Source organism: Dipodomys merriami, unplaced genomic scaffold (assembly GCF_024711535.1).
Source record: "Dipodomys merriami isolate MVZ:Mamm:240054 unplaced genomic scaffold, mDipMer1.0.p SCAF_3, whole genome shotgun sequence".
NCBI lineage: Eukaryota > Metazoa > Chordata > Mammalia > Rodentia > Heteromyidae > Dipodomys > Dipodomys merriami.
In genome coordinates, this window is record NW_027204492.1 from 82,603,697 (window position 1) to 82,619,955 (window position 16,259).

The 16,259-nt window shown below is 44.6% G+C and overlaps 1 protein-coding gene across 16 annotated transcripts in view; it reads left to right on the top strand.

Annotated features, from left to right (window-relative positions):
• Window positions 1-6,868, top strand: part of Huwe1 (HECT, UBA and WWE domain containing E3 ubiquitin protein ligase 1) — a 172,728-nt gene extending 165,860 nt beyond the window's left edge. For all 16 annotated transcript variants that reach the window (XM_070040419.1, XM_070040423.1, XM_070040420.1 and 13 more), the window contains 9 exons: window positions 156-401; window positions 786-903; window positions 1,982-2,122; window positions 2,810-3,097; window positions 3,210-3,315; window positions 4,307-4,424; window positions 5,035-5,216; window positions 5,433-5,623; window positions 6,247-6,868. In XM_070040419.1, coding sequence (XP_069896520.1) covers window positions 156-401; window positions 786-903; window positions 1,982-2,122; window positions 2,810-3,097; window positions 3,210-3,315; window positions 4,307-4,424; window positions 5,035-5,216; window positions 5,433-5,623; window positions 6,247-6,349 — 1,493 coding nt within the window. In that variant the 3' untranslated portion in view covers window positions 6,350-6,868. The remainder of the gene's footprint in view (window positions 1-155; window positions 402-785; window positions 904-1,981; window positions 2,123-2,809; window positions 3,098-3,209; window positions 3,316-4,306; window positions 4,425-5,034; window positions 5,217-5,432; window positions 5,624-6,246) is intronic.
• The last annotated feature ends 9,391 nt before the right edge of the window (window positions 6,869-16,259 follow it).

Genomic DNA, 16,259 nt, shown 5'->3' on the forward strand with positions numbered 1-16,259 from the left:
CAGGGCTTTTTATCTACCATTGGGTTTGAATTCCTACATTATTTCTTCCATATTGTATTTTTATGATTGGTTTAGAGGGGCAGAGGGGTTTGTATGTTCAAGTGTATCAAGTAAAGTGACACTTTCTTCATAATGCTTTCCCCCTCACCCCTCAGTGCTACAGCCTGCTGTTGAGGCCTTCTTTCTGGTCCATGCCACAGAGCGGGAGAGCAAGCCTCCTGTCCGAGACACCCGTGAGAGCCAGCTGGCACACATCAAGGATGAGCCTCCTCCGCTCTCCCCTGCCCCCTTAACCCCAGCCACTCCCTCCTCCCTTGACCCATTCTTCTCCCGGGAGCCCTCGTCTATGCACATCTCCTCAAGCCTGCCCCCCGACACACAGAAGTTCCTTCGTTTTGCAGGTACAGGGACCTCTCAGTCTCCTAGATTCAGGGTTACTTCATGTTTTATCCTTAGGTGGTCTAGCTGATCCAGCACAGTGAAAGATAGGGGGGGGGGGGAGGGCGAGCGAGCATGCGTGCGCATGTGGCATGCATAGTGAGCCTAATGAAGCACATAGCCCGGGGCCTTGTGTGCCATCATAAGTGGTTTTTGCTTTATCCTGAAGCCATGGGAAGCCAGGCATGGTAGAAATGCCCCTATTCATTTGCATGCACACTTCAGAGCTGACCTTAACTTTGGCTGGTTCTTACAAAGTACCCTGGAAAGGAAGAACAGAAAAGTTTCTAGGTGGTGGGCTTCCATGATGTGCTTCTGATTTTTGCTGTCCTGTTTTTTCCCCTCAGAGACTCACCGCACTGTGTTAAACCAGATTCTACGGCAGTCTACCACCCACCTTGCTGATGGGCCTTTTGCTGTCTTAGTAGATTACATTCGTGTCCTTGACTTTGATGTCAAACGCAAGTATGTGCCTGAATGGAGGGATACAGGAGCTCCCCACATGATATCCATAGTTGTTTCTAGGACCAAAACTTTTGCTTGGTAGCAGTGGGTGGAATGGTGTTTGGTAGAGAAAGAAAGAAGTGTCTTACTAACAAGTCATTGCATACACACACACACACACACGCACACGCACGCACACACACACACACACACACACACGTCCTCTTCATTCTTCATTAGCTAAATGAGAGCCATATATTTTTTTTAACCATATGGTTTTCTAAAGTCCCATTCCATCCTTTGGTGTTGTGAGGCTGTGGTACATTCATAGCTGGGCTCAGAAGCACTTCCACACCATTCCTGGAATAATTTCTATCGCCTCTACACATACACACATTTATTACCTGCTCGTTGAAGAAATCCCATACCACAATATGTGGGGGTATTACTCAAAGATAGAAAATGTCAGGCACTGGCTGGCGGCTCATGCCTGTAATCTTAGCTACTCAGAAGGCTGAGATCTGAGGATCCAATCACAGCTTAAAGCCAATGTGGGCAGGAAAGTCTGTGAGATTCTTACCTCTAATAAACTACTTTAAAAATGCAGGAAGTGGAGTTTTGGCTCAAATGGTAGGGCACTAGTCTTGAGCCCCCCCCCCCCCCAATAAAAGCAGCAGCTATGGGATAGTTCAGGTCCCCGGAATGGCAAACCAAAGGAAAAAAAAAAAGTAAAGAGGGCTGCGAAGGTGGCTCAGTGGTAGAGCGCTTGCCTTGCATGATCAAGGCCCTGGGTTCGATTCTTCAGCACCACATAAGCAAAAAGAAAAAAGCCGGAAGTGGTGCTATGGCTCAAGTGGTAGAGCGCTAGCCTTGAGCTGAAGAGCTGAGGGACAGCGCCCAGGCCCAGAGTTCAGGCCCCACGACCGGACCCAAAAAAAAAAAAAAAAAAAAAGTAAAGAAAAGAAAAGAAAAAAAAACTTCCAAGTTGGTCAGAAGTAGAGGCCAAAGTGTTTAGAAGATAGAAGTGTCACTGTGGGTCTTATGAGATGCACAGAAGCTTGCTCTGCCATTTCCCAATCCTACTTTCCTATCTCCCAAGGTATTTCCGCCAAGAGCTAGAACGTTTGGATGAAGGGCTCCGTAAAGAAGACATGGCTGTGCATGTCCGCCGAGACCATGTGTTCGAAGACTCCTATCGGGAGCTGCATCGCAAATCCCCTGAAGAAATGAAGAATCGATTGTAAGAGAACCGACAAGTCTGTCTAGGGCAGGGGACCTCTTTCTGTATAGTAGTAGTGGCTTGCTCTGACCTCAAATTTAGAACATTTTGGCAGCTGCTGTACTCCCCAGTAGCTGTCTGGCTTCAATAATCTCACTGATTTGTCTTCTAATTTCTGGGCCTGTCTTACTGGCCAGCTCTGACTGAGCTAATCAAGTTCTAGGCAGCCAGGAAGAGTCTCTGGTATTTATAAGGATACCCCTGAAGGCTTCATGATAAGTGTGATTGTTGTTAAACTCAGAATCAGAAGCCCGCTAAACAAATGGTAGCCTAGATTGGGAAAGATTCTTTGTATATACATGAGTACCCTACCCAATGGAAAACTGCTAAATGATGATTTTGAAACCACCTAGAGGAGACTGGCAGTTTGTAATAATGTGTGTCTCTGGAACTGATGACAAGACTTCTCAGGGTCATACAAAGACTTCACCTTGGTCTTTGTAGTCTGAGCCCATCATCCGTGTGATCACACAAGAGGTCAGAATATCCTCCCAATGCTCTCTGGCACTGTGTTCACTTCTTCACATCTGATACAACACTCCCCAAAGTCTGCTTTGCACTTTCCCTGGCTCATATGATGCTACACAAATGGTTAGATTTGTCCTGGGCTTCCTGTATAGTTCTCTTGTTTCTGCTGTCTTAATATAGGTATATAGTGTTTGAAGGAGAAGAAGGTCAGGATGCTGGAGGCCTCCTGCGAGAGTGGTATATGATCATCTCACGAGAGATGTTTAACCCTATGTATGCCTTGTTCCGTACCTCACCTGGTGATCGAGTCACCTACACCATCAACCCATCTTCCCACTGCAACCCCAATCACCTCAGCTACTTCAAATTTGTCGGGCGCATAGTGGCCAAAGCTGTATATGACAACCGCCTCCTAGAGTGCTACTTCACTCGGTCCTTCTACAAACACATCTTGGGCAAATCTGTCAGGTAAGAAAAATGTGGCATAGCCCTGAGCTTGTGGAGTCCAATCCTTTCTTATCTCCCATCCCTATACTACCAATCCTTCCACCAATGATCCTGTGTAATTATGTTTTCCTAGATATACAGATATGGAAAGTGAAGATTACCATTTCTACCAGGGCCTGGTTTACCTGCTAGAAAATGATGTCTCCACACTCGGCTATGACCTCACCTTCAGTACTGAGGTAGGTCATTTTAAGGGTCCTTGGAACAGACACTGGATAATCTTAATTCTAAGGAAGCATTTTGACTTCTTCAAGCCCCATTCCTTGTACTCTAATCAGACCAATGGATGTGAAAGATAATCACATACAATTGCTAAAAATAATTCAGTCTATTAGCTAAACTAGTTAAAATGCACTAGTTGCATAGGTCTTCATTGTTGAAACATTATAGGACTATTAAGGAGAAAATATTACGACTACTCTTCTTCCCTCAGATTATTTTTCCATAAAGATTGTATTTGTACTTGCCTGTAATTTTAGCTATTCGGGAGCCTGAGATCTGAGGGTTGTGGTTCAGAGCCAGCCCAGACAAGAAAATCCATGAACCAATTCATCACCAAAAAGCTGAAAGTGGAGCTGTAACTCAAGTGGTAAAGAGCTAGCCTTGAGTGGAAAACCTCAGATAGTGCCCAGGCTCTAAGTTAGAGTCTCTCCCCATCCCCCAGTACTGGCCCAAAAGGGGGAAAAAAAAGAAAGAAAACAGTCCCTGGTCGTGTGTGTGTGTGTGTGTCTGTGTGTGTGTGTGCGCGCGCGCGTGTGCATGTGCGTGTGTAGGTGCACACTTGTCCTGGAGCTTGAAAAAAAAGAAAACAGTGCCTGGTCGTGTGTGTGTGCGTGTGCGTGTGTGTGCGTGTGTGTGTGCACACTTGTCCTGGAGCTTAAATTCAAGGTTTGGGTGCTATCCCTTAACTTTTTCTACTCAAGGCTGGCACTCTGTCACTTGAGTTACAGTTTTGCTTCTGGTTATTTGGAGATAAAGTGTCTCACTGACTTTTCTGTCTTTGAACCTCAATCCCTAGATCTCGGTTTCCTGAGTAGCCAAGATTACAGGAATGAGCCACTTGTGCCAGCTCTATTTATTGTTGACAGCTGCCTCTCCATCTTCTTTATGTATTCTAAGCCAAAAAATAATGTCCCTTATTCCTTATTTTTGGTATTTGGGATCTTCTAGGTCCAAGAGTTTGGAGTCTGTGAAGTTCGTGACCTCAAACCCAATGGGGCGAACATCTTGGTAACAGAGGAGAATAAGAAGGAATATGTACACTTGGTGTGCCAGATGAGAATGACAGGTATGAAAAATGCCCTTTCAACCTCTACTTGCTCAATATGAGAAAAGTTGAGACCTCATTCATTTCTTTGTTTTTTTTCTTTTTGGTCCAAGACCGGAACTTGACTAACGTACTTGACTCTTGCTCATTGGCTGGTATTCTACCAACTGAGCCACAGTTCCAACCCTGTTGGTCTTACCTTTTGCTCTTATTTGTATGGCAAAGTCTTATATAAAAGGAGTTAAAACAGCCAGGCACCAGTGGCTCATGCCTGTAATCCTAGCTGCTCAGGAGGCTGAGATGTGGAGATGGTACTTCAAAGCAGATTGGGCATCATTTCCACTAAAACTACTAAAAAAACCAGAAATGGAGCTGTGGCTCAAGAGGTAAATTGTTAGCCTTCCTTGTTAGCAAAGGAAGCTCAGGGACAACACCTAAGGCCCTGAGTTCAAGCCCCAGGATCAGCACACACAAACCAAAAAAAAATCAAAACACCTGACAAAATACATAATCTCATCCACTTTCAGTTGCCAGATATGTATTCCTTGTAGCATCAGGATTCAAATTAGGGATCTCTGACCTCTAGCAGTTGTGTGCATTCAGAAGTCATGTGGTTTGGTTCTCTTTCCAGGAGCTATCCGAAAACAGCTGGCAGCTTTCTTGGAAGGCTTCTATGAGATCATTCCAAAGCGCCTCATTTCCATATTCACTGAGCAGGAATTAGAGTTGCTCATATCAGGACTGCCCACCATTGACATTGATGATCTGAAATCCAACACTGAGTACCACAAGTACCAGTCCAACTCTATTCAGGTAACAACTTTCTCCATATACACCTGATCCAATGAAGTGCTTGTTAACATTACAGGTGATCTAATGCTACTCTTCTGAGACATAGTTTCAGCTGTTGATGGTGCTTTTGCCCATCCTGTAATGTGACTTACCAATAGATTGCGAATCTAACGATGTTTCCCACTCTTCCTTCCAAGCTGTCTTCCTAACACCAGCGTCTTGTGTCCATTCCTCCAGATCCAGTGGTTTTGGAGGGCATTGCGTTCTTTCGACCAAGCTGACCGTGCCAAGTTCCTCCAATTTGTCACGGGTACTTCCAAGGTACCCCTGCAAGGCTTTGCTGCCCTAGAAGGCATGAATGGCATTCAAAAGTTTCAGATCCATCGAGATGACAGGTCCACAGATCGCCTACCTTCTGCTCACACATGGTAAGGGGAAGTATTTGTTTTTTCCTTTTCAATGTTTATATTGAACTTGCAGAATTGGTGCTTCTAGACCCCTACCCAAAATGAGGAACACAAATCTGGCTCAGTACTCCACACTGGCTAGTGTTTTTTGATGGTTCTATGGAGAAGGTGATGTTTGAGAAGAGCAAGAGCTTAGCTTAGCCTCTATACTTTTAGAGCCAGGCTGTTTTGAGAGCAGCAAGGTTAGATGGATGTTTCCCATGCATAGAGGCCACTATTTAAAAAACAAAAATACAGCAGAGCTGGCTGATAGTGGCTCACACCTAGCTATTTAGGAGGCTGAGATCTGAGGATCAAATTTCAAAACCAGCCCAGGAAGGAAAATTCATGAGACTTATCTCTAACCACCAAAAAGCCAGAAGTAGAGCTGTGGCTGTTGTGGTAGAATGTTAGCCTTGAGCAAAAAAGAAGCTTAGGACCTGAGTTCAAGGCCCAGGACTGGCACCAAAAACAAAAAGTACAAAAGACTAAAAAAGAAAAGAAATCAAGAAAAATCAAAGCAAGGGAGGGCCAGTGGGTGCCATGAGAACACAGGGATCTAGTTGTCATCTCTTCTCATGGATCAATCTTTCTTCTTTTCCTAGTTTTAATCAGCTGGACCTGCCTGCCTATGAGAGCTTTGAGAAGCTCCGCCACATGCTACTACTGGCCATCCAAGAGTGCTCTGAAGGCTTTGGGCTGGCCTAAACGGCACTGCCCAATTCTGTGGGGTTTTTCTACCATTGTTGGACCTGGGGAGGGGGGGGGAATGTTTAAAAAGAACCAGAAAGAAAATGTCAAAAACCAATAAATGAAATCCACCAACTCACCATGTGTGTCTCCCAGCTGCCCCATCTTCTCCAGCGCATACCTGTTTCCCTTCTGCTCATTCTCTTTCCTCCCTCATCCCCTTTGCTCACCTCTCCCCTTTCCATGCCGTCCATGGTCCCCACCCCATGTGTTAAGAAGGCAGTAGCCTTTGCAGGGACCTGTTTGTCCCAACTGTTTGAACAGTGTGCTCCTCAGATTCTGTGTTCAGAAGGATTTGCTGCATTGAGACTTGAAACCTTTGGATAGGGGAAAAATTATATATATATATATTTTTTTGTTCTGTTTGCATTTCTTAATTTGTGCTTGGAATGTGTTGATGTGCACAGCTAATGATTCAATGCGAGACAAGATTGGCGTCTGTGTTGTGGAGGTTTCAAATAAAGAGCACTCTTCATAACTCACTTTTCACATTGGAGTTTTTTTCAACTTAAATAAGCAAAGCACATCCTACACATCTGGAGAAGATCCAAATGAACTTCTCCAGAAAAATCATCTCTGCCATTCCAGCTCACCCACCAACCTCCACCTCTGGTTCAACTTCCTCCTTGTAAAGGCAGTTTCCTCACAGTTAGAGAGGTTGGCAGGAATTTGGGGGATGGTCTTCTTAAAAAATTTTTTTAATGCTTTACCTGAACTTGGGGGCTATGACTGGTCACCAAGGACAAAGCTTCAGCTTGCTCAAGGGGCACAAACTAGCAGGTTGAATAACCTTGAGTTCACTCAAGGATTTTATTTGGTTGAGCCTTTATAAGTTTAGTTTCTTCTGCTAATATTTTAGTTCATCTCCATCCCTAATGAATTTTAGTAAGCAAGAGATTTGACTAGCTCTCCAGTTTTTGTTTTGTCTGTTCCTCTTGTCATCTGCCTGCCTGTCTGCTAGTCTGACTGTCCACAGATCACCTAGTGAGTCTCTTGTGCTTTTTACTCCATTCAGCACTTAAAGCTGATCTACTTAAAGATTTTGATGGTTCCTGCCTTCAACAACAAAAAATAATTTAATAAAAGTTTAGTTAGAAAAACAACCCCAATGGTGCTTGTTCTGCTTGATTTGTGTGGTTTTTGTTATTCATTGAGGTATCTACCTCAAAGATTTTCCTGTGGCCATGTCTCAAAGCGGGATGCAAAAAGATAAAGGGGCCTAATCTGAGCCATTTTCCCTTGTGTTTAGCATTCACACTCTAGCACCTGACCCTGAGAAGATAGTAATTCAACCCTCTCCCGAGCATGTGGTCTGGAAAGAAACCATCAGCTCAATGTTGAAAGGCCTAGAAGGCGAGGGAGGCTTCCCAATGTCTTCAGCCTTGAGCGGAATCCTTAAAGCTGGGTTGCAGATGAGTTTTAAGAAAGCAGGAGTCCAGGAACCAGTAGCTGAGGCCTGTAATCCTAGCTACTCAGGAGGCTGAAATCTACGGATCACAGTTTGAAGCCATCCTGGGAAGGAAAGTTTGTACAATTCTTAATCTCCAATTAACCAGTGGAGCTCTGTTGCAAGTGGTAGAGTGCTAGCCTTGGGGTGGGGAGGGAGCTTAGAGACAGGGCCTAAGCCCTGATTTCAAGCGCCAAGACTGGTACATGAGCGCAAGTGCACATACATGGTTTACTTTTTAAAACAGTTCTGGAGCTGAGTGCCAGTGGCTCATGCCTGTAATCCTAGCTACACAGGAAGCTGAGATCTGAGAATCGATTTTCAAAACCACCCCAACAGGAAAGTCCATGATACTTACCTCCAATTAATCACAGAAAAAACTGGAAGTGAAGCTAGCTATGACAGCTCAAGTGGTAGAGTTCAAGCCCCCAGAACCAGCAAAAAAAAGTCCTGATTACAATAAACAAAACTTCCATTGTCCAGTAGAATATGTTTCATAGCATTTATAATTATAGCAGTGAAAATGTTTCAATTGAGTATACCAGTGCAGCCTCAAAGATAAGCAAAGTTAGCTGGGCACCAGTGGCTCACGCATGTAATCCCAGGTACTAAGGAGGCTGAGATCTGAGGATCATGGTTCAAAGCTAGCCAGGGCAGGAAAGTCCCTGAAACTCATCTCCAATAAACCACCAGAAAACAGGAAGTGGCGCTGTGGCTCAAGTGGTAGAGCACTTGAGCTGAAGAGATGAGGGGCAGCACCCAGGCCCAGAGTTCAAGCCCCACGACCGGCCAAAACAGTAAGACCCCTTGCAATTTCTAGGTGTAGTACACACCTGTAGTCCTAGCTACCCACTTAAGCCCAGGTTTTCCAGACTAACCTGTTCAACATACTAAGAGCTTGGCTCAAACACAAAATTGCTCAACAGTGCAATATGCAAAAGGACATATGTGAAGAAAACATCCTGCACAGTTGAGGATGATGATCTGTGGGTAGGGTAGGAGAACAGAAGCATGCAACTTAGAACATTGTAGAGTAGTTCAGCTTCATTGATAGTATTCATTTCTATCAACATTACTGGGTATCTAGATGTTCATCTTAGTTTGCTATGGTATTTTGCAACATATATCTCCTTGGGAGTCTGAGAACTGGAGGATTACAGTTGAAAGCCAGCCAAGAAAGAATAGTCTACAAGACTCCCATATCCAACTAACCAACAAAAAAAAAGTGTGATTCAATGTAGCTTCAGTAATAGAACACCCGCAGTGAGCAAGAAAATGAAGCAAGAGCCCGAGGACCCTACATTCAAGTCCCAATACTGATGTGCACGCACGCGTACACGCACACATCTCTAAAGCAACAGACATGACTTTCTTCTTGACAGTTCTAGGGCTTGAATTCAGGGACTGGGTGCTATCTCTGAGCATTTTTTGCTCAAAGCTAGTACTTGAGACACAGCTGCACTTCTAAGTTTTTGGTAGTTAATTGGAGATAAGAGAATCACAGATTTTCCTCCAATCTCAGCCTCCTGAATAGCTAGGATTACAAGCATGAGATACTAGCACAACACATAATCTTTCTTCTTTATGTAAAAATACCAGTCAAACGCCTCAGCAGGAAAAAGCAGCAAATGTAGACATTACATTCAAATGAACTATGGTGGTTGGAGGCATGGCTCAGGTTGTAGAGCACCAGCCAGTGAACAAAAGCAAGCACCAGATACAGAGTTCAAACCCTGGTCTCAGACCAAAATAGAAAAGAAAACTGTAAATTGGGGATTAGAGATGAGGGGAAAAAATGGGAGAATGAAGGGATGACACTGACCAAGAAGCATTGTACTCATAACCTGACTTATGGAATTGTAATCCCTTTGTACAATTATTTATTTTTGTTGGTCATGGGGCCTGAACTCTGGGCCTGGGCGCTGTCCCTCAGCTCTTCAGCTCAAGGGAAGCTCTCTACCCCCTGAGCCACAGCACCACTTTCAGCTTTTTCTGCTTATGTGGTGCTGAGGTAAATCAAACCCAGGGCCTCATGGATACAAGGCAAGTACTCTACCACTGAGCTACCTTCCTAGCCCCAATTATTTAATTTTTTTTAATTAAAAAGCTGCGTACCAGTGGTCCCTGCCTGTAATACTAGCTACTCAGGAGGCTGATATCTGAGGATCGTGGTTCAAAGCCAGTCCAGGCAGGAAAGTTCATGAGACTCCTACTTCCAATTAATAACCAGAAAACTAGAAGTGGCTCAAGTGGTAGAGCGCTCGCCTTGAGCTGAAGAGCTGAGGGACAGCAGCCAGGCCCTGAATTCAAGCCCCGTGACTGACAAAAAAGTATTAAAAAGTGGAAATAAAAGTCACAAAAGTCACAAAAAGAAGATATGGAGATGAACTATACATATAAGAAACTTGTCTTGGGGCTGGGAAGGTGGCTCAGTGGTTGAACGCTTGCCTTGCATTCATGAGGCCCTGGGTTTGATTCCTCAGCACCACATAAGCAAAAAGAAAAAAGCCAGAAGTGGCGCTGTGGCTCAAGTGGTAGAGCACTAGCCTTGAGCTGAAGAGCTGAGGGACAGTGCCTAGGCCCAGAGTTCAGGCCCCATGACTGGACCCAAAAAAAAAAAAAAAAAAAAAAAAAAAAGAAACTTGTCTTTTACGTCTGTAATAATCAAGATCCATTGAAACTACTTACCATATGGGCGCCAATGCCTCACGTCTATAATCCTAGGTACCAATAAGTGCTACCATTGGAGCTAGTCAATAACTCATAGCCATATCTCTTCCAACACAGAATGAATCTCAGCCTGGCTAGGATAGTAACTGCTTCTTTTAATTGCTATCCTATATCTTTTTTTTTTTTTTTTTTTTGAGTCCTGTGTCTTGAACTCTGGGCCTGGGAACTTTCCCTGATCTCTTCAGCTCAAGGCCAGCACTCTACTGCTTGAGCCACAGCGTCACTTCGGGTTTTGATATCAGCCTCCTTAGTAGCTAGGATTACAGGCGTGAGCTACCAGCACCCAGCAACAATAAAATTTTAAAAATAAAGAAACCAAAGAAGACATCAGGAAATGGAAAGACCTCCCATGTTCATGGATAGGTATGATATTGTGAAAATGGCTATTCATAAAAATCCTAATGCTATTCTTCACCAAGATGATAAAACTACAAAAATTCATATGGAACCACAAAAGTCCCTAAACAGCCAAAGCAATTTTAGGTGAAAAAAAAAGGGGGGACTGGGAAGGTGGCTCAGTGGTAGAGCGCTTGCCTTGCATGCATGAGGCCCTGGGTTTGATTCCTCAGCACCACATAAGAAAAAAGAAAAAAGCCGGAAGTGGCACTGTGGCTCAAGTGGTAGAGCACTAGCCTTGAGCTGAAGAGCTGAGGGACAGCGCCCAGGCCCAGAGTTCAGGCCCCACGACCAGACCCCCCCCCCAAAAAAAATGCTGGGGTTATCACAATTGCAGACCTCAAACTTCATTACAGAGCTACAATTACAAAACCATCTTAGTATTGGATAAAAATAGGCCCAAAGATTAATGGAATAAACTGGAAGACCCAAAATAAACCCATATACTTACAGTCATCTGATATTTGACAAGGGAGCCAAAAAATATATGTTGGAAGCCAGACACCGGTGGCTCAAGCCTGTAATCCTAGTTCCTCAGAAGCCTGAAACCTGAGGACCACAGTTCAAAGCCAGCCCAGGCAGGAAAGGCCTGAGACTCTTATCTCCAATTAACTACCAGAAAAGTGGAACTGGCTCAAGTGGTAGAGCTCTAGCCTTTAGCTGAAGAGCTGAGGGACAGCGCCCAGACCCAGAGTTCAAGCCCCACAACCCCCCCACCAAATACCCCCATATTCATGAATGTTCCTTTCTCAGAGGAAAGAGACAAATAAGCAACAAATTGTAATACAGGTGCTGGAGGCTCACATCTGAAATCCTAGCTACACAAGAGGCTGAGAACAAAGCATCATGGTTCAAAGCCAATCCAGGCAGAAAAGTTTGTGAGATTCCATCTCCAATTAACCATAAAAACATCTACTGGGGCAGGCACTAGTGGCTCACGCCTGTAATTCTAACTACTCAGGAGGCTGAGATATGAGGATGGTTGTTCAAAGCCAGCCCGGGTAGGAAAGTCCATGACACTTTTATCTCCAATTAACCACCAGAAAACCAGAAATGGTTCTGTGGCTCGAAGTGGTAGCCTTGAGCAAAAAAGCTCAGGGACATTGCCCAGGCTAAGAGTTTAGGCCCTGTGACCAAAAACAAACAAACCACAAACTACTGAAGGCATTCATGGCTCAAGTGGTAGAATGTGAGGCCCTGAGTTAAAGCCATCACACACACACACACACACACACACACACACACACACCTAGAATTATGGATAAGAGGCATGGCTCAAGTACTCAAGTAGTAGAACACTAGCCTAACAAGTAAAAAGTCCCGAGTTTAATCCCTAGTACTGCCAAAAATACTTAAACTTTTTTGTCAGTTGTGGGGCTTGAACTCTAGGCCTGGGCGCTGTCCCTCAGCTCTTCACCTAAAGGAAAGCACTCTACCACTTGAGCCACAGCGCCACTTCTGGTTTTCTGGTAGTTTTTTGGAGATAAGAGTCTCATGTACTTTTCTACCCGGGCTGGCTTTGAACTGGGACCCACAGATCTCAGCCTCGGAGTAGGTAGTATTACAGGTGTGAGCCACAGGCACCCAGCTTAAGTAAATTTTTTGGGGGGTCCGGTCATGGGGCCTGAACTCTGGGCCTGGGCACTGTCCCTCAGCTCTTCAGCTCAAGGCTAGCGCTCTACCACTTGAGCCACAGCGCCACTTCCGGCTTTTTCTTTTTGCTTATGTGGTGCTGAGGAATCGAACCCAGGGCCTCATGCATGCAAGGCAAGAGCTCTACCACGGAGCCACCTTCCCAGCCCCTTAAGTAAATGTTTAAAAAGAGAAACAGACAGGTATGGTCATGTACACCTATAATATCAGCACTCAAGGGCAGAGGTAGGAGGATAATGAATTCATCTATGCTACACAGTAAGTTCTAGGTTACTTTCAGTTGGGTAATAAGAACCTGTTAGAAAGAAAGAAAATAGGGGAAGGAAGGAAGGAAGGAAGGAAGGAAGGAAGGAAGGAAGGAAGGAAGGAAGGAAGGAAGAAAGGAAGGGAGGGAGGGAGGAAGGGAGGGAGGGAGGGAGGGAGGGAGGGAGGGAGGGAGGGAGGGAGGGAAGAAAAAAGAAAGAATGAAGGAGAAAAAGAGAAAGAGAAAAAAAAGAGTGCTTGCCTTGCATGCATGAGGCCCTGGGTTCAATTCCTCAGCACCACATAAGCAGAAAAAGCCGGAAGTGGGGCTGAGGCTCAAGTGGTAGAACGCTAGTCTACAGCTGAAGAGTTGGGGGACAGCGCTCAGGCCCAGAGTTCAGGCCCCACAACCAACAACAACAAAAAAAAGAGTATGAGGCCTTGAGTCCCAGTACAAGAAAGAAAGAAAGAAAGAAAGAAAGAAAGAAAGAAAGAAAGAAAGAAAGAAAGAAAGAAAGAAAGAAAGAAAGAAAGAAAGAAAGAAAGAAAGAAAGAAGAAAGAAAAGAAAGAGAAAGAAAGAAGAAAGGAAGGAAGGAAGGAAAGAAGGGAGGAAGGAAAGAAGGGAGGGAAGGAAGGAAGGGAGGAAAGGAAGGAGAAAGAGAAAAAGAGAAAGAGAAAGAGAAGGCTGGAGGGAGGGAGACAGAGACAGAGAAAGAAGGAAAGAGAAACTCAGATGCTGCTACTGAATACAAAGTAAGGCCCAGAGAGAAGGATGCTAGGTGCCTGGAATATGAGGAATTAGGTTAGTTTATGAGCCATGTCATAGGCCTTATTGAAGAAGTGACATGTATTGTATTCTAGCAGAGGCCTGCAAGCAGCCTGGATTACTAGGCTGGTTTCCTCCCATGGTGTTGTTCAATGTGTTCCTCTGTTATTTATATTCCTATAAACTTGGTAGTTGGAGCTAAAGGTTGAACTAGTGCAGGTTCAGTTTCTGAGCAAGAATCTTTGATAGGTGGCGCTGTAAGTTCTTTCATCAGGAGGTTTATAGCTCAGGTCTGGCATAAACAAACTTTCTTTCTTTCTTTCTTTCTTTCTTTCTTTCTTTCTTTTCTTTCTTTCTTTCTTTCTTTCTTTCTTTCTTTCTTTCTTTCTTTCTTTCTTTCTTTCTTTCTTTCTTTCTTTCTTTCTTTCTTTCTTTCTTTCTTTCTTTCTTTCTTTCTTTCTTTCTTTCTTTCTTTCTTTCTTTCTTTCTTTGAGTTGTGGGGCCTGAACTCTGGGCCTGGGCGCTGTCCCTCAACTCTTCAGCTCAAGGCTAGCATTCGACCATTTGAGCCACAGCACAACTTCCAGTTTTTCTGCTTCTGTGGTGCTGAGAAATCGAACCCAGGGCCTCATGCATGCAAGGTAAGCATTCTACCACTGAGCCACCTTCCCAGCCCCTTGTCAAGCTTTTTTTATTGAGTAGTTGTACAATTTCATAAGTCAGGTTATGAGTACAATGTCCTCTGATCAGTGTTACGCCTTCTTTCATTCTTCCCCATTTCTTCCTCCTGCCCCTACCATTCAAGTTACATTGTTCCTTTTTATATAATACAAATTGAATATAATGGCTACATTTGCTCACCCTTCCTCCCTCCATTCCTAAGCTTTTTTTTGCCAGTGCTGGGGCTTGAACTCAGGACCTGGACAACGTCCCTGAGTCTTTCTCTGCTCGAGACTAGCACTCTACTACTTGAGCCACAGCACCACTTCTGCCTTTTTCTGTTTATGTGGTACTAAGGAATCAAACCCAGGGCTTCATGAATGCTAGGCAAACCATCTTCCACTAAGCCATATTCCCAGCACTTAAGGTTTTAATAAAACCCAAATGTATTTAAGTATCTGTGTACACATCCTACCCTGTTCAAACTGGCCAATTGTGGGCAAACCGTGAACCTGAATTCAGCCAATCAGAGCAGAGGGACAGGAGCTGCTGCATTAGGGATAGAAAGGGAGCAATCTGCCTGGATTTCGGCTGGTGGTACACCCTTCTGCAGACCTAAACTTTGCCTTGCCGCGTTCCTTTCAAGTTGTGTCCTCATTTCTGTGTGACACCCCAATATCCTGAGATATTTCTTTTTTTTTTTTTTGTCAGTCGTGAGGCCTGAACTCTGGGCCTGGGCGCTGTCCCTCAGCTCTTCAGCTCAAGGCTAGGGCTCTACCACTTGAGCCACAGCGCCACTTCCGGCTTTTTTTTTCTTTTTGCTTATGTGGTACTGGGGAATCGAACCCAGGGCCTCATGCATGCAAGGCAAGCGCTCTACCACTGAGCCACCTTCCCAGCCCCTATCCTGAGATATTACAATTCCCACAGAAGTGATCCTTCCAAATCCCTGGACTTCTGCTTCATTGATCTCATATCCTCAGGAAATCTCTTCAGCCACTCATTCCAACAGGAAGAACCTTGACATCATCATCAAACAAAAATGGGACAAGTCCAACAGCAATTTCGTGTATGCCTCTTTTTTTTGGGGGGGGGGCGGGGATCCGGTCGTGAGGCCTGAACTCTGGGCCTGGGTGCTGTCCCTCAGCTCTTCAGCTCAAGGCTAGCGCTCTACCACTTAAGCCACAGCGCCACTTCTGGCTTTTATTTCTTGCTTATGTGGTGCTGAGGAATCGAACCCAGGGCCTAATGCATGCAAGGCAAGCGCTCTACCACTGAGCCACCTTCCCAGCCCCCGGTGTATGCCTCTTTTTGGCAACTGCCTTCTATTGTTTAACTGTAATAATCTTCACACCCTAAAAATTAGGGCCTGTAACACTTTGAACAGTTTGCATTCAGATGCTTATGCATAAAAAAGGACAGCTTCATATGGCTATTTGCATTCCTCCAAAATTGTTCTAACCTCAAATCCTGACACAGACCCATGAAAAATCTCAGAAACCTCCCACTATGGATAGAGCTTTTCAAACTTAAAACTTTGCAGATAGAACACAAATGCCAAAAGGATCAGAAACGTTACACCTTAGGACATAGACCCTTCATACCCCAGAATGCACCTGCAAACAGCATAGGTGCTTCACATGTTGGTCCCATGTTCCACAAAATCCTGAGCCTTCAAACAATGACATAAATCTTAGCAAACCCAGAACTTAAAAAGCTAGGAGCTGGCAGCTCATGCCTGTAATCCTAGCTACTTCAGAGGCTCAGATCTAAGTATCACAGTTCAACAACAGCCTTGGGAGGAAAAGTCCTTAACACTCTTATCTTCAATAAACCACCAGAAAACCAGAAGTGGTGCTGTGGCTCAAAGTAGTAGTGCTCTAGTGTTGAGCAAGAAGCTTCAGGGACAGTGCCTAGGCCCTGAGCTCAAGCCCCACAACCAATAAAATAAAGAGGGGGGCTGGGAAAGTGG